The sequence below is a fragment of the Haliotis cracherodii genome, unplaced genomic scaffold (assembly GCF_022045235.1).
Source record: "Haliotis cracherodii isolate W230 unplaced genomic scaffold, xgHalCrac1.p SCAF_14, whole genome shotgun sequence".
NCBI lineage: Eukaryota > Metazoa > Mollusca > Gastropoda > Lepetellida > Haliotidae > Haliotis > Haliotis cracherodii.
In genome coordinates, this window is record NW_027266269.1 from 35469176 (window position 1) to 35487199 (window position 18024).

At 44.1% G+C, this 18024-nt stretch overlaps 1 protein-coding gene across 1 annotated transcript; it reads left to right on the forward strand.

Annotated features, from left to right (window-relative positions):
* Window positions 1-66: 66 nt before the first annotated feature.
* Window positions 67-17799, forward strand: LOC139460777 (aminopeptidase N-like). The gene is made up of 14 exons (XM_071242249.1): window positions 67-147; window positions 1303-1368; window positions 2420-2485; window positions 3365-3543; window positions 4283-4389; window positions 5157-5302; window positions 6283-6338; window positions 9361-9508; window positions 11751-11830; window positions 12667-12768; window positions 14089-14262; window positions 14619-14744; window positions 16081-16153; window positions 17322-17799. The coding sequence occupies exons 1-14, from the start codon at window positions 133-135 to the stop codon at window positions 17475-17477; spliced, it is 1494 nt and encodes a 497-aa protein (XP_071098350.1). The 5' UTR covers window positions 67-132; the 3' UTR covers window positions 17478-17799.
* The last annotated feature ends 225 nt before the right edge of the window (window positions 17800-18024 follow it).

Here is an 18024-nt window from a genome sequence, read left to right on the forward strand (position 1 = left end):
CGCGACCCGTCAGCATCACACCAGACAAGGATGATCAGATGACGAAGGAGAAGGTAGGTGGTACACAGTAGCTTGAGGGTGGACGCTGATATAACGCGACCCGTCAGCATCACACCAGACAAGGATGATCAGATGACGAAGGAGAAGGTAGGTACATAGTAGCATGAGGGTGGACGCGGATATAACGCGACCCGTCAGCATTACACCAGACAAGGATGATCAGATGAGTGAGTGAGTGAGTTGGGTTTAACACCGCTTGTAACAGTATTCCAGTCATATCACGGCGTGTCAGCTTATTTTGGGAGGAAAGCCCAAAGTGATGCAGGTCTGAGACGTTTACCACTTCGGTGAAACCCACGAGCACGGGTATGGTGCCGACAAACCTAGAAACATAATCGGGGCGAACCGGGATTCAAACCCACAATCATAGGTTTCTGGCATGCCCAAGGGACGCAACTCTGCACAGCGAATCGCGGCGCCTTGGACGACTGGGCCATCCGTACCCCCTGATCAGATTACGAAGAAAAAGGTAGGTACACTGTAGCTTGAGGGTGGACGCGGATATAACGCGACCCGTCAGCATCACACCAGACAAGGATGATCAGATTACGGAGAAGGTAGGTCATATCTCAATTTTTGTTTAGTAAATATAGAAAACTAGTGATTTTACTATTTCTGGGATTCGAACCTACGATCATAGGTTTCTGGCATGCCAAAGGTACGAAACTTTGTACAGCGAGTTGCTGCGTCTAAGGCGATTGGGCCACCCGTTCCCTGCTGAGTGAATAGAGCTTCTTGAGCCGTTAGATAGATAATATTATTACGTGATATTATTAACTAAAAGACACATTTGGAGGTATTTGAAAGACTTCAATCATCCATTTCATTTTTCAAATTAATGGAAAAATAAATTTTCCAAAATACTGAGATATCCAATCTAGGTATCACCATCAAAGGCCTTGTTACGTTATTAGGATTATGGCCGACATTCAGACAGTTCCTCTCACTTCAAGCTGACACGCCATGGTTTAACTGAAATATTGTTCAAGGTGGCGTTAAACCCAACTCACTCACTAACTCTCTATTGATTGCCTTATGATGCGACTAAATTATGTGGGGTGGCCAGAGTCGCTGATGTTGGTGATTGTGTGTCATCGAACCATATGGCGGTGGTGCTCATAATATCAACCACTGTGTTTGGTCCAGATTCGACGTAATAAAAATGGAATAATGTTGATTGACGTAAAAAAAAGAACAGGATTAACCATTTTCTTTCAACTTCCTCCTTGTATCTGTTATCAGGGTGGAAGTATATTCCGTATGCTCTTCTACACCCTTGGAGAAGAAACAACTCTGAAAGGTCTAAATGTAAGTACTGACGCATGTTTGTAAAGTGGTGGGGCTGAGTGAGTGAGTTGGGTTTTAACGCCTCTTTTAACAGTATTTCAGTTATATCGCGGCGTGTCAGCTTAATGTGGGAAGTGATGAAGGTCTCAGACGTTTACCACTTCGGTGAAACCCACGAGCACGGGTATGGTGCTGTCAAACCTAGAAACATAATCGGGGCGAACCGGGATTCGAGCCCACAATCATAGGTCTCTGCACAGCGAATCGCGGCGCCTTAGACGACTGGGCCACCCGTGCCCCCTGGTGGGGGTGAGGTGAGGCGAGGTGGATGAGGTGTTTAACGTCACTTTCAAAATTATCGCATTCATATAGTGACGTGCGTGCGTGCGTGCTTGCGTGTACTAGTCCGGACTTATGTTGATTTTATAGCTCTAGCCTGCTGAGATACCATGCCTCAATTTAACATGAATACCCTACCCAGGTATACTGACTCCGAGCCGACCAGTCCTTGATTAAGCCCCTTAACGCCGAGCCCCAGGCATGGAAACAACAAATACCATCTTTTAACGCCTTTAGGTATGACTCGACCAGGGGTTCGAACCACCGATTTTCCGCTGTCCAGCTGCTCTCTGTACAAGACCATGGAGGCGGTTGGGGTAACCTGGAGCTGTAACAGTTCGAAGGTCTATCTCATCTGAAAGTCTTTTGATCAAATACATGAACACATGAATATAAACATTTAAACTCAAGCCTTGATATCAAAAAGACGCTCAGGATGGTTCTCTGGTTAGGGGTGGTCGGGTAGCCTAGTGGTTAAAACGTTCGCTCGTCACGCTGAAGACCCGGGTTCGATTCCTGACATGGATACAATGTGTGAAGCCCATTTCTGGTGTCCTCCGCCGTGATATTGCTGGAATATTGCTAAAAGTGGCGTAAAACCATACACTTTCTCTCTGTTTCGTCTTAGACATGGTAGTTCATAAATGCCCGTGTTTCTCGTGTGCTTTGTGCTTTGTGTAATGCGTGACTGCTCGTGTACGTGCTTATGTCGTTTCTGTTTTCTCGGACCTAGATGTTTCTACACCGGCACCAGTATTCTAGCGTGAACTTCACAAACCTGTGGGCAGTACTGGACGAGGTAAGGGTGGACATCCGTGTGTGGTTTTAACACATGTAGCGAGGCTTGCATGTGGTTTTAGAAGAACAAAACAGTTTGTTGGCTGGATATGATTGCTGGCCTGGAAAAAAAAATTGTTCAGAGCCCTCCGCCGTTTAAAGAAACAGTGCTCGAGACCCTCCAATTTCTCACTCACTCACTCACGTAGAGATTCTGGGTTACAAGTGGTCCCCAGCAACCTATGCTTTTAGTAAGAGACGACCAAATGGACGAGTGGTCAGGCACAGTGAGTGAGTGAGTGAGTTGGTTTTTACGCCGTTTTCAACAATAATCCAGTTATATCACGGCGTGTCAGCTTAATGTGGGAGGAAAGCCCGAAGTGATGCAGGTCTCAGACGTTTACCACTTTGTTGAAACACACGAGCACGGGTATGGTGCTGACAAACCTAGAAAAATAATCGGGGCGAACCGGGATTCGAACCCACAATCATAGGTTTCTGGCGTGCCCAAGGGACACAACTCTGCACAGCGAATCGCGGCGCCTTATACGACTGGGCCACACTGCCCCCTTCAGGCACAGTGACTTGGTTGATGCATGTCATGCTCATGATGTCAATCACTGGATCATCTGGTCCAGCCTTCACTATTTACAGGCTACCGTCATGTTGCAGGGACATTACTGGGTGCGGCGTAAAACAACACAAGGGGGCGATTCCGTTTTTCAACCATTCCATCATTCCGTTTTTTAATCATTCCTTCATTCCGTTTTTTAAACATTCCATCATTCCGTTTTTTAATCATTCCATCATTCCATCATTCCGTTTTTTAAACATTCACTCTGTAATCACCAGCAGCACATCAGAATTGTCAGAAGTAAGAAGACTTGTATCAATGTTGAAGGTGGCGACAGCGGAGAACATGACCGTGAACACGGAAAGTTTCATGGACCCGTGGCTCACACAGATGCACTTCCCCTTGCTGACGGTGCACAGGTCAAAGACAGGAGCAGTCCACGTCAAACAGGAGTTGTTTAGGAAAAATATGTCCAGCGAATCGGACAGCGGATACGCTCCATATGGGTAAATATAACTATCAATTCTGACAGTGTTTCTATCAATATGGGTTAGTATAACTATTAATTCTGACAGTTGATGCGCTCCATCTAAGTAAATATATCTATTATACTTACAGTGGATATGTTAAATACAAGTATTAATGCTAACAGTGGATACGCTCCATGTGGGTAAATACAATTATCAGTTATGACCCTTGATATGCTAAATATGGGTAAATATATCTGTTATTTCTGACAATGAATATGCAATGCGTGGGTAAATATAAATATTATTTCTGACAGTTGATACGCTCCATGTAAGTAAATATAACTATTATACTAACAGTGGATATTGTTAAATATAGGCAAATACAAGTATTAATGCTAACAGTGGATACGCTCTTTGTGGGTAAACGCAATTATCAGTTATGACCCTGGATATGCTAAATATGGGTAAATATATCTGTTATTTCTGACAATGAAACCATGCTTGCCCTTGGAAGCGACTATGCTTGTCGTAAGAGGCGATCGGGTGGTCATGCTCGATGACCTGGCTGATGAATGTCATCGATCCTAATTGCGTGGTTCGATGCTCATCGTGTCAATCACTGGATTATCTGGTCCAGACGCAATTATTTACAAACCGTCGCCATTTAGCTGGAATACTGCTGGGTGCGACGTTAAACAACAAACAAACAAACTAACAAACAAACAAATCAAACACCTGTCCAAGTACATTCAGATTCAGTTATATTGTGCTGCAGGTACATGTGGGATATCCCGATAACAATGACATCGAGTCTGAACGCAGTCTGGAACACGGCCAACCAATATGACGACATCCTATGGCTTAAGAAGAGTGAACCTGAAGGTTTGTTTACCCCATGTCATAGTGATCAACGGGGTCACGGTCGTCGAAGGCGCCGCGATTCGCTGTGCAGAGTTGCGTCCCTTAGGTACGCCAGAAACCTATGATTGTGGGTTCGAATCCCGGTTCGCGCTGATTAAGTTTCTACGCCGTGATATAACTTGAATACTCTTAATAGCGGCGTTAAAAGGGGAACATTCCACAGAAGTTCAAATCCAATTTGGGGCGGTGGGATAGCCTAGTGGTTAAAGCGTTTGCTCACCATACTGAAGTCCCAGGTTCGATTCCCCACATGGGTACAGTGTGTGAAGCCCATTTCTGAAGTCCCCCGCCATGATTTTCCTGGGTTGTTGTAAAACCCAATTCACTCACTCAAATCCAGGGGGTTGCGGATGGCCCAGTTGTCCAAGGCGCCGCGATTCGCTTTGCAGAGTTGCGTCCAGAAACCTATGATTGTGGGTTCGAATCCCGGTTCGCGCGGATTATGTTCCTATGCCGTGATATAACTTGAATACTGTTAAAAGCGGCGTTGAACCCAACTCACTCATAGTGATCAACAAACGTATGTATTATACACTTTGCAGTCTCCGAAACCCCGCAAACTTAAGGGCCAAAACACATCTATGATACCCGTTTCAAATATTTCACCGTCGAATAACCTTTTCTTGTTTGTTTTATTTTTAGCCACCATCAAACATAAGTGTGTACTTTCTTATGCCAGGCAGCTTAATGTAATAAAAAATTGCTTATTTTGCAAATAATGTGGCAAGCAACCTTTTACAACCTGACAATTCCTGATGAGGATGACCCTGATGGTTGGATTCTCGCCAACCCCGACTTCATCGGCTATTACCGCGTCAACTACGACGACAGAAACTGGCAAGCGCTCCTGGAACAGTTAAAGAGAGACCACACGGTAGGCTGGGCCATACACTGTTCAGATTCGTGGTTTTTGTTTGTTTTTGTTTTGTTTTGTTGTTTAACACGGCACTCAGCAATATTCCAGCTATATGACGGCGGTCTGTAAATAATCGAGTCTGGACCAGACAATACCGTGATTGACATCATGAGCATCGATCCACCCAATTGGGATACGATGACATGCATCAACCAAGTCAGCGCGTCTGACCTCCCGATCCCGTTAGTCGCCTCTTACGACAAGCACAGTCGTCTATTACGACAAGCATGGGTTGCAGAGGACCTATTCTACCCCGGATCTTCACGGGTCGTTTAGATTAATGTAATTCTGGTTAAAAGGGGTTATTGCCGCTCGAACTTAACCTTTGGTTTAATCTGAACTATTTATGTCATTTGGTTGTTCAACGCCGCATTCGGCAATATTCCAGCTGTGTGACGGCGGTCTGTAAATATTCTAGTGTGGACAAACCAGTGCAGTGATTGATATCATGAGCATTTGTCTACGCAGTTGGGATACGATGACATGCTTTAACCCAGTCAGCGTGCCTGACCACCCGATCCCGTTAGTCACCTTTTACGACAACCATAGTCGCCTCTTACGGCATAATGGGTTGCTGAAGACCTATTCTACCCCGAAACTTCACGGGGGTAAAACATATTGTAAAATGTCGAGAGAAAAGTAATAAGTCTATAATTCTGTGAGTGAGTGAGTGAGTGAGTGAGTGAGTGGTGAGTGAGTGAGTGAGTGAGTGAGTGAGTGAGTGAGTGAGTGGTGAGTGAGTGAGTGAGTGAGTGAGTGAGTGTATTCATGCAATGCAGCTGTAAATAATCATGACCAACAAAAAGCAGTGGGCGATAGCATGAGCAACGGCCAGTGAACCTATGTGAGAAATAGAACCGGGGCATTACTTTCGGGTAATGACATAATTAATATGAAGAAATATATGTTTAATGATTTTTTAAATTCTTAATTTACAGGTGTTCTCTGCCCATAGTAGGTCTCAGATAATGAGCGACGCTTTTGCCCTCTATAAGTAAGTGTATGCTGTTTCACTTTTCGCGTCTGGCAGATGCTCTTAGGGTCATAACATTTACTTGTCAATCCGCAGCCCGTGCGGCCCAGTCGACTAAGGTGCAACACTTCGCCGAGAAGAGTTGCTTCCCTTGATCACACCAGAAATGTATGATCATGGGTTCGAATCCCGGTTCGCCCCGATTATGTTATTAGGTTTGTCAGCACCATACCAATGCTCGTGGGTTTCACCGAAGTGGCACCTGCGTCTGGGACCTGCATCACTTCCGGCTTTCCTGCCACATTAAGCTGACACGCCTTGATGTAACTGGAATACTGTTCCACCACAAAATTAACAATATTTTGCAACTGAATCATACAACTGAATCTGACAACTGAATCATACAATTGAATCATACAACTGAATCATATAACTGAATCATACAATTGAATCATACAACTGAATCATACAACTGAATCATACAATTGAATCATACAACTGAATCATACAATTGAATCATACAACTGAATCATACAATTGAATCATACAATTGAATCATACAACTGAATCATACAATTGAATCATACAACTGAATCATAAAACTGAATCATACAACTGAATCATACAATTGAAAGAGTTGGTTTCACGCAGCTTCAAAACGAACTTCACTTAAAATAACGGGTTATTTTTTGTCGACGCATTCTTTAACCCTCGCCCCTTTCCGTAACCTGCAAGAAGACTGGTTCCCCTCATTCGTCCCCACTCGCCCCTTTCCGTAACCTGCAAGAAGACTTGTTCCCCTCATTCGTCCCCACTCGCTCCTTTCCGTAACCTGCAAGAAGACTGGTTCCCCTCATTCGTCCCCACTCGTCCCTTTCCGTAACCTATCGATGAATGTTTTGTGCGAAAATACGACAAACAAATCCAATGCGCGAACGACTTCAAGTACTTTGGTCAAAGAATCCCTCAAGAATAATTTTTGATTTTACATATGTCTTGCATCTAAAAATATACCCAAGATACAGTTGAATGTGTTCAAGCATGCTGTATAATACCGCATGCCTGATGTGCTTTTAATTGCATCCGAAATCTATAAAAGAAAACATGATCGGGCGAAATATAAGTGAATCATTACGCAGCGAGTGGACAATTCTATTAGCTATGTCCCTTTGCGCTTAGACGGAACCCAGTCGCAAAAATGGCAACGAGAGGGGCACGAGTCGCTATTCGGTATGACACGGAATAACACGAGTCTGTCACGAGGATTATAATCAGGGGCATTCTGGGATACGTACACAGTATTATATAATTCACAGCGACTTGCGGCACCTTGGCTGACCGCCCCACACGTCACGTGTCACACAATAGAACAACACAGACGATTTTAAATTTCTAGTTCGAGCTGTAACAAAATCATAGCATGCAAAACATACAAGTGGCTCAAACTCAAGCGATGGTACACATAAAATCATTTCGTTTTAATATTGTGGTTTAGTATTAGAGCGTCCGTCTGCAGAGCGGAAGGTCCCGGTTTTGATCCCCGGCTGCGTCATACCAAAAGACGTTTAAAAAATGGTACTTGTTGTTACCCTGCCTGGCGCTCGGCATTTAAGGGCCTATAACACGGACTGGTCGGTTCGGAGTCAGTATACTGTGTCTGAGTGGGTATTCGTGTTAAACTGCGGCATGGTATCTCAGTGGGCTAAATCGGCATTAGTCCGGACTAGTACAAGCAGCCACACACACGTGCATGCACGTCGCTATGTAAGTGCGATAATATTGGACGCGACGTTTTCCCCATCTCACCTCACATCACCTTACCTTAACTATACTGAGTCAAATTAAAAACTTCACATTTTTAAAAGTAATCCCATTTATTATATACAACGGACACATGTATCAGAGAAGGTAATTTTTAATCATTAATGTCCAAAGAAGGATTTTAATTAACGGTGGTGACCAATAATGTGTTCCAAGCACCTACGGTATTTGGTTATAACATCAACAGTTTAAATCATAAGTCCCAAGCACGAGAATCTGATGACACACAAGTTCAGTAGCGTGTATGGTCACCATGTGCGTTGACAACTGCCACACAACGCCTCCGCATGGACCTTGTGATGCTTGTGAACACATGATTGGGAAGACGAAGCCATTGTTGCTGCAAAATGGTGCCAAGATCTTGCAAATTCTGTGGTTTGTTCAGGAGAGTGCGCAAACTTCTGCCAAGAGCATCCCAGACGTGTTCGATGGAATTGAGGTCGGGAGACCTTGACGGCCAGTCCATGACGTTGACATCCGCATTCTGAAGGAAATCCCTTGTTAAAATTGCTGTGTGGGGTCTGGCATTGTCGTGTTGGAAGATCAAACCGGGTCCATGTGCTGCCATAAAAGGCAAAAGTTCTGGTCCAGTACCTGGTCGCGGTAAGCAGCAGCATTGAGGTGGCCATGGATGACAAGAAGCCTGGAACGTGCAGTGCCACAGAAAGCACCCCACACCAAGACCCTTCCGCCTCGAAATCTGTCAACTTCCTGTACAGAACACTGGGCGTAACGTTTAAGACGGCGCCTCCACACCCTCGCCCTACCCGTTTGCTGTAGACGCGTCTGTAAATCATAAACAGTCCGTCGACTACAACCCATCGTCCTTGCGACTTCAGCTACGGACGTTCCCGTCTGCAACATGCCGATGGCACGTTCACGTTGCACATTTGAAAGGCGTGGCATGACAAATGGCCGTAAAGACTTTTGTTTTCTTGTGTTTTTCTTTTTTTTGTTAATGACTGCTAACAAGTATGGCTGAATACGTGCGGTATTATGGCCACGTTACCAGCTGCACGGGAAAAAACACTTTTGCCACTATAGTGCTGTGCACATGATTTTGATCGATTCACCTGCACAAAAACGGGTGTTATCTGAAGACAATACGTGGCCATTACTGTTTAGATACACAATAAGGGCCCACAATGATAACTGTTCAAAATGTTAAAATTTTAGGATTGTGAAGTTTTTAATTTGGTTCAGTATATTTATGTGATTTAAGATCCCAGGCACTGGATGCAAGGATCGCCCTGCGCTCTCTTGATTACCTTCAGCGTGAGCTGGAGTATGTCCCGTGGCTGACTGCTCTCCGTGAGATAGGTGAACTCGACGCCATGACAGATCGGACCCGACTGTACGACGCTTTTCAGGTGAGTTGAAATTTTGTTACCTTTCAAGTTATCACGTAAACCATGATGTATAAAAATGCTTAACACACTACACATTTGACATTTTCTTAGGAGGACATTATCTCCTTCTTCTCATGCCAGGATGCGATGATCCTGGTTCGAATCCAGGTTCGCCCGATCATGTTTCAGGGTTTATCAGCACCATGACAGTCAAGGGTTACTAAAGCGGAAACATCTAAGACCTGCAGCATCACTTCGGGATTTCCGTGATTTTCTTGAAATATTGTTCAAAGGAGCGTTGAAACCAGCTCACCCACTGATTTACCTCTTCGTTAAGTCTTCATTTTCTTCATTTTCTTATCTCTCCCACGGCGGTTCCACCTGGTAGGAGTGTGGAGTATGGTTTTACGCCGCTTTTAGCAATATTCCAGCAATATCACGACGGGGGACACTAGAAATGGGCTTCACACATTGTATCCATGTCGGGAATCGAATCCTGGTCTTTGGCGTGACGAGCGAACGCTTTAACCATTAGGCTACCCGACCGCCCCTCCCCGTGGTAACACCGAGTGAGTGGTACACCGTTCGTCGGCAATAACCCAACGATGTCGCAGCAGGTGACGCAAGAATTTGCTTCCCCCATTGTACCCATGTGGGGAATAGAACCCGGGTCTTATGCGTGACGAGCAAACGCTTTAACTACTAGACTACCCCACCTCCCCAGGGTCATAACTGCTGCAGATATGTTTTGTCATTAAAGCTTGGATTTCAATTAAGTCTATTTTGTTCATCACATCGCCGTCTAAATGCGCCGCAATTCGATTTACAGAGTTGCGTCCCTTGGCCGTATCAGGAACAAGCTCCTTCCCAGCGCGTGACACCTTCGTTACACTCTCGGTAACATCGCTGCCAGCTGTGTAGGCGCGGCAATTACAAGAATATTGAAATTTGCCCCCTAACCCCAAATGCAGTAACGTTCATACGTTTGTTTATGTCTTTAGGAATGCCATCATAGTTCATTTTGAAAAGGTTTACGACGGACCATGTTTTCAAGATGAATTTACTTTGTTGTTTGTATAATCAGATTGGCTCGAGATTGCAGACTAACGGAAAACCAACCAACTTCTCCCTCACATTCGTACTGTATGAATTACGTGGTAATTAGAAATAGAAATTCAAATTGACAAACAAAGTAAGTAATTTAGGAGCGGTAGGTGTATTCGGCGTCACGACAGTCGTCACTTGTTTGTAAACATTACGTTCAGTCGGTTGCGAGTTAAACTCAAAGCATGGTTGTGGCCACCTATAACAGTGGGGAGTTTTGACTGGTGACAGCGATGGTATAAGGGAGCTCCGCGAAAGGGCTATCGCTGTGAGGAGCTTGTATCAGGATTTACTGCTGGTTTCTCTCCATAGTAATCTGAAACGTGATAATAGTGCTGAAATACTGGCGGCGCCAAAACCAACTCACTCACTCACACAGGAATAACAACCATATCTAGCATATATATATATTTACCGTACGCGTCATATAGCTGGAATATTGCTAAGTGCGGCATTAAACAACAAACAAACATACATACATCAAATCAATTATTTGGTCATCAAATTAATGCGAGTGTCGACTCATAGCCTATAAATTCGTTTTTGAAATTAATGCGAGTAGCCCTACACGTACCTTTTAAAATATAAGAACATTATTCTTCACACAGTTCGTTATTCATATTTTATTAAAACAAATATGTGAGCACCTGTTAATGTTTGAAAAAGCAATTGAGCTCCGAAAATTATAAGATGCTGATCTCTAACCAAAATGGACCCGTTAAGATCCGGGGTAGAATAGGTCTTCAGCAACCCATGCTTGCCCTAAAAGGTGACTATGCTTGTCGAAAGAGGCGACTAACGGGATCGGGATGTCAGGCTCGCTGACTTGGTTGATGCATGTCATCGTATCCCAATTGGGTGGATCGATGCTCATGATGTCAATCACGGGATTGTCTGGTCCAGACTCGATTATTTTCAGACCGTCGTCATATAGCTGGAATATTGCTGAGTGCTGCGTTAAACAACAAACAAACAAACAAACAAACAAACAAACACCCCGACAATGAAACGGTTGCTTTCTTAAGATTCAAGGCGTTGTTGCACGAGTCATCATGGTCGTTTAAATCGTCAAGACACGGTTGTCTGAAAACAAAAAAACAAAAACAAAAACAATTATATGTCTGAACCGTTAACTGAAATAGTGACATGTCTATTGTAGCACTACATGAAGGACCGATTGCAAACAGCTTTCCAACACTATGGGCTGAGGACGAATGACGATGAAGTCCCAATGACAATGTAATACTTTCCTTCAGACTTACCCCGTGGGGATTCCGGGATAGAATTTGTCTGGAATTATGGTGTTATTCTTTGGCTGGACTAACGAGTCTATGCATAGTCCAATCAAAATACCGTTAGTTAATCGATACATGGTCCATAAACAACATGGCAATTCGTTCGATCACAGACTTTGCAGAGCAGGTGCATCGTCAACTGGGCGTTGAAATATATTTTCGAAATGTTTCCATGCTTTTAATCAAGGTGCTTAAGTGATTTGATGCATTTCGCGAGGTAAAACCTGTCTTTGTACACTAAGATCTTTATTATCGCTGAAATCGGACGCCGCCATTATTTTAAGCAAGTGCAAGAGATATGAGAGGTGGAATCTGATTGGGCAATATGGGTGACATAGAAGGGACATAACTCGTAATAGCCACTGGTGGCGCTACAATCGGGCCTAGAAATTCCAGCCTAGTTCGGCAAGGGTGGAAAACTGGACTATTAAAGTGACTTCCCTCGGGAAGAAATAATAATTTTATATACGTGTTTCTCGATGTTGTGGGTGATTATGTTGCCAAACGTGTCTGCAAATCATGTACACTGTGTGAAGCAAGGGTCAGTTCGTTCAAAGTAGTCATACGCGGTTTCTAAAACTACTTCGTTTAGCGAAATGACGTCGTTTGGTGGGCAAATAATAATTTTGAAAAAATCATCCCTCATTATTTTTATCGTAAATAAAAACAAAACATTTAAGAAAAATGCGGCCGCAAAACATTTAATTTTTTACGCAGCCGAAATACATGATATTTATTATACGGAAATGCAGTCAGCTGACAATCTCTATACCCCCCTAGGTTGCAGAGGAAGCAAATAGCCCAGTGGGCGTGTCTCTACGGACTGGCAGAGTGTTTGGGTGCTGCGTCAGACGCATTCATCGCATGGACAGAAGGGAAGCGGTCTGTACACCAGCCCTATCTCACTTCCACCGCAAAACTGTCTTGGATTCCAATCCCTTGGGAACCTTATAAGCCCACAGCTTCACCCCTAGAGGAAATATTTTAGCAGCCCTAACACACGTTGAACAATATGAGTGTTAATATCCCCGCCCTCTCAACGATCCGACACAGCAGTGTTTGTCTCAGGCAGCCATGTTTACAGATATGCCCTTCCGATGGTCTGGTTGATAATTTAAAAAAAAAATTGTATAAAAAAGAAGAAGAAGATTTCATAGAGTGAGTGACATTAATTTATCACAAAAATGTCCTATACTTATTCCACGTTGATGCCCGTACTAGCCCAGGCTAGTAAGACATTATTGATTTCACTATATTCCTGCGAATCTGTTTTAATTAAAATACAATTATGGTTTTAATTATTCTCATCTGTGATTCGGCATTTATTGTTCTGTCCTATTGTTCTATTGTTCTCCTGCCTTGTCTACTGTCGTGTCTACTGTCTTGTCTACTGACTTATCTACTGTCTTACCTTCTGTCTTGCCTACTCTCTTGTCTACTGCTTTGTCTACTGTCTTGACTACTTCCGTGTCTACTGCCTTATCTACTGTCTTGTCTTCTGTATTGTCTACAGTCTTATCTACTGTCTTGTCTTCTGTATTGTCTACTGTCTTATCTACTGTCTTGTGTTCTGTATTGTCTTCTGTCTTGTCTACTGCCGTGTCTTTTGTCTTGTCTACTGCCTTGTCTACTGTTTTATCTACTGTCTTGTCAACTGCCGTGTCTACTGCCTTATCTACTGTCTTGTCTTTTGTCTTGTCTACAGCTTTATCTACTGCACTGTCTACTGCCTTATCTACTGTTTTGTCTTCTGCATCGTCTACTGTCTTGTCTACTGCCTTGACTACTGCCGTACCTACTGCCTTATCTACTGTCTTGTCTTCTGCATTGTCTACTGTCTTGTCTATTGTCTTGTCTACTGCCTTGTCTACTTTCTTATGTATTGCCTTGCCTACTGTTTTATCTACAGTCTTGTCTACTGGCTTGACTTCTGCCGTGTCTTCTGCCTTATCTACTGTCTTGTCTACTGCCGTGTCTATTGTTTTGTCTACTGCCTTGCCTACTGTTTTATCCACTGTCCTGTCTACTGCCTTGTCTTCTGCAGTGTCTACCGTCTTGTCTACTGCATTGTCTACAGTCGTGACTACTGCACTGTCTACGTCTTGTCTATTGAACTGTCTACTGTCTTATCTACGATGCTGTCTACTACATAAGAAGCTTGTTGTAAGACATTTATTAATAATAATATGCCATATTTTCCAGGATCCTGTCGGTGGAAGTCAGGGCATCTGTGTACTGTTACGGCGTCATGAACGGTGGACACCACGCGTGGAACATCGTCTACAACGCATCCCTCAACACAGCCTTGTCTCATAGCCACAAGACGGCGTTAGACCGGGCTCTGGGGTGTGCAAGTGAGCCTTCGCTGATTGAACGGTAGGTTCCGTGGTAGATATTCTCAAGAGTTCTACCCACTCGGCATTACTTACCACTCCAAACAGGACGGGGAAGGTGGAGGGACTGGGGCGAGTCGCAATAATTTTGAGTCGCATTTTTTGCTAGGGGTCGGCAGTCGTATTAATTTGGAGACGCATTAATTTCAAGATTTACGGTACCCTAACGATATATGACTTATCGGCGTTCGCATTTCGAAGACACAATATCTGCATTGTGAGATTTGTTTGTTTGTTTGTTGTTGCCAAGGCCGCCTATTAGTAAATGTTACGCCTCAGTATTTGTAATCTTACATTGTGCCTTGCCTACTTCCCTACTGCATACCATGGGTGTTGCAGGGTGCTGGAACAATTTCTCCCCGGGACGCCCGACCTGGGCCAGAGAGACGCCATCTTGTACAGCCTGACCCGATCTCGCCGCGCCAGGGACGCCGTGTGGACGTACATTCAGGAGCATTCAAACATGTCAGTCTTCTGGGGTCACCATGTGTAGTAGGGGGCACAGGTCGCCGTAATGCGTTGTGCGGAGTTGTGTCCCCTAGTTGAATCAGGCACGGCACAGTCGTTGTGCAGAGTTGTGTCCCTTAGTTGAACCAGGCGCTGCACAGTCGTTGTGCGGAGTTGTGTCCCTTAGTTGAATCAGGCGCTGCATAGTCTCTGTGTCGAGTTGGCACGTTAGTAGATAGAGAGTGTCAACGCCAGAGAATAACCAGTCTCTATTATCCGCCGATTCCATTGGGTGGTGAAGATTTTATAAAAGGATCACTGAAAATGACAGCAGGTGTTCGGGAAAAGGTTTAACACGTGACCTGCTCTACCGGGAGCACCCGCCACTCACACAATTTGCATAAAAATTAAGCGTTCGTTGCCTGACGCCCCACACCAAGACCGCTGCAATGCGCCTGTAAATCAAACCAGACAATCCAGTGATGGACAGAAATCAAGAGACAAGATAGTGCATTTACTGATTTTGTTGAAACCAAAAATGATATATTAGTTCTAGATTACGTCAGCTGTGAACACGTTCAGAAAATCGGCTGCTTATAAGTAAGAAATGCGTTTTAGATATATTTTCGTTTTGTAACACAATGGGGCGGTGGACGGGACATGGGCAGGTTTTAGTATCTAGAGCTAGGTGAAAAAAGTAATTGTGTAGAGTTGTTCCCCTTACTAGAGCCAGGCGCTCAAATTCGTTGTGGAGAGGTGTGTCTCTCAGTGGTGCCGCGATCCTGTGATCTGGGTTCGAGTCCCAGTTTCGTCCTATGGAATCACATGGTTTGTCTGCACCGTACCCGGGTACACCGCACATGGGTTCACCAAAGTAGTAAATGTCTGGGGTAGAATAGGTCTTCAGCAACCCATGCTTGCCGTAAAAGGCGACTATGCTTGTCATAAGAGGCGACTAACGGGATGGGGCGGTCAGGCTCGCTGACTTGGTTGATGCATGTCATCAAATCCTAATTGCGTGGATCGATGCTCATGACACCAATCACTGGATTATTTGGTCCAAACTTGATTAGTTACAGACCGCCGTCATATACAGTAAACTACGGTTATAACGAACTCAAAGGGACTACCATCTTTTCACGTCTCTTGGTATAACGCGGCCGGGGATTAAACCCGGGACCTTCCGCTCACCGGGCGGACGCTCTACCATTAGACCACGGAGACGGCCGTAATTTTTGTGGCTGACAATTTCTTATTTTTCGCCCAGAATATCAAATGGTCGACCCCTAAGCTGATGTTCACGCTATCGTCCAGTGGTTTGAACTAGGTAAATTAATGTTAAATCCCTTTACAGGCGGAAGTATGACCTACGGCCGCTTCTTGCAGGGACTAAATACCTTCAGAAATCAGAGGCGTTTACACAGCAGGTGAGTAGAGAGATACTGTGGCTACTACTACTACTACTACTACTACTACTACTACTACTACTACTACTACTACGCCGCGATAATTGTGTAGTATTGCTAAAAGCAGCTTAAAACCATACTCACTCACTAAAACTACTACTGCTGCTGCTACTGCTACTGCTACTACTACTACTACTGCTACTACTACTACCACTACTCCGCCGCGATATTGCTGTAGTATTGCTAAAAGCAGCTTAAAACCATACTCACTCACTACAAGTACTACTGCTGCTGCTACTGCTACTGATACTGCTACTGCTACTACTACTACTACTACTGCTACTACTACTACCACTACTCCGCCGCGATATTGCTGTAGTATTGCTAAAAGAAGCGTAAAACCATACTCACTCACTACAACTACTACTTCTACTACTACTACTACTACGACTACTACTACCACTACTACTACTACTACTACTACTACTACTACTACTGCTGCTGCTCCTGCTACTGCTACTACTACTACTACTGCTGCTGCTACGACTGCTACTACTACCACCCAATGAGCATAGTCGCTTTTTACGGCAAGCATGGGCTGCTGAAGACATATTCTACCAGCTGTCATATAGCTGGAATATCACTGAGAGCAGTGTTAAAGGAGAAACAAACAAAACAAACAAACAAAACAAGTTACTGTCTACTTTTCGAATACGGCTACAGGGAGTGAGACCCGTGAAGATCCGGGGTAGAATAGGTCTTCAGCACCCATTCTTGCCGTAAAAGGCAACTAAGATTCGACTAACGGGATCGGGTGGTCAGGTTCGCTGACTTGGTTGATGCATGTCATCGTATCTCAATTGTGTGGATCGATGCTCATGATGTCAATCACTGGATTGCGTGGTCCAGACTCGATTATTTACCGACCGCCGTCATATAGCTGGAATATTGCTGAGTGAGTTAACAAACAAACAAACAAACAAACAAACAAACAAACAAACAGACACATAAACTTGGAATGAGAATATTTATAATAGTCCATACAACAAATTGATACTTTACTGTTGGCGTTGTCTAAAGAAATTTAAAGAAACAAAAACCTTACAGGAAGCTCCCTGTTGTTTGTATTTGCACATTGTATATGGATATGAACTCCCACCACACTTAATGCATTCTCCTTCATTTGTAGTTGTCAGAAATGTTCCGGAATGCAACTCACAGTGATGGAATACTGAGGGATGAAGCCATAAGTTCAATAAGAAACAACATGGCCGCCTTTCGCGACCTTGAGTCTGACCTTGAAATCTGGCTGACGGAGGCTGGGTACTCAACGTATATTCTATAATTACAATGTTTGCTGGAGTAACTTGAAATACGTAAGATGCATCGTTTATGTGTAACTAGTAACACAAAATCCTCTCGATTTCTTTAGTTTCTGAGTCAAATTCCATCCCTGTGATGACAGCCAGTAAATAGTCAAGTCTGGGAGGTGAGTGAGTGTGTTTGGTTTTTCGCCGCTTTTATAAATATTCCAGCAATATCACAGCGCGAAACACCAGAAATGGGCTTCACACTTTGTACCCATGTAGGAATCGAACCTGGGCCTTCGGCGTGACTAGCTACTCCGCCGCCAGTGTGTTATTTAAAGGTACACGCATTGACTGTTTTAACCTAATGAACTACTTTCTGTTTTTAGTCAATAAAATGCCCAATGGAAAGCGCTGCTTCTATGTTGGATTTATGGCTGGATGAACGAAATCCTAAGAGACCCGTGAAGATCCGGGTTAGTATAGGTCTTTAGCAACCCATGCTTGTCGTAAAAGGCGACTAACGGGATCGGGTGGTCAGACTCGCTGACTTGGTTGATGCATGTCATAGTATCCCAATTGGGT

What these genes read in the sequence shown, in the direction of transcription:
- LOC139460777 (XM_071242249.1), top strand. An exon ending in ATTCAGGAGCATTCAAACAT is followed by an intron (nt 14,745 to 16,080) that starts GTCAGTCTTCTG and finishes ATCCCTTTACAG; the next exon opens with GCGGAAGTATGACCTACGGC. An exon ending in CAGAGGCGTTTACACAGCAG is followed by an intron (nt 16,154 to 17,321) that starts GTGAGTAGAGAG and finishes CTTCATTTGTAG; the next exon opens with TTGTCAGAAATGTTCCGGAA.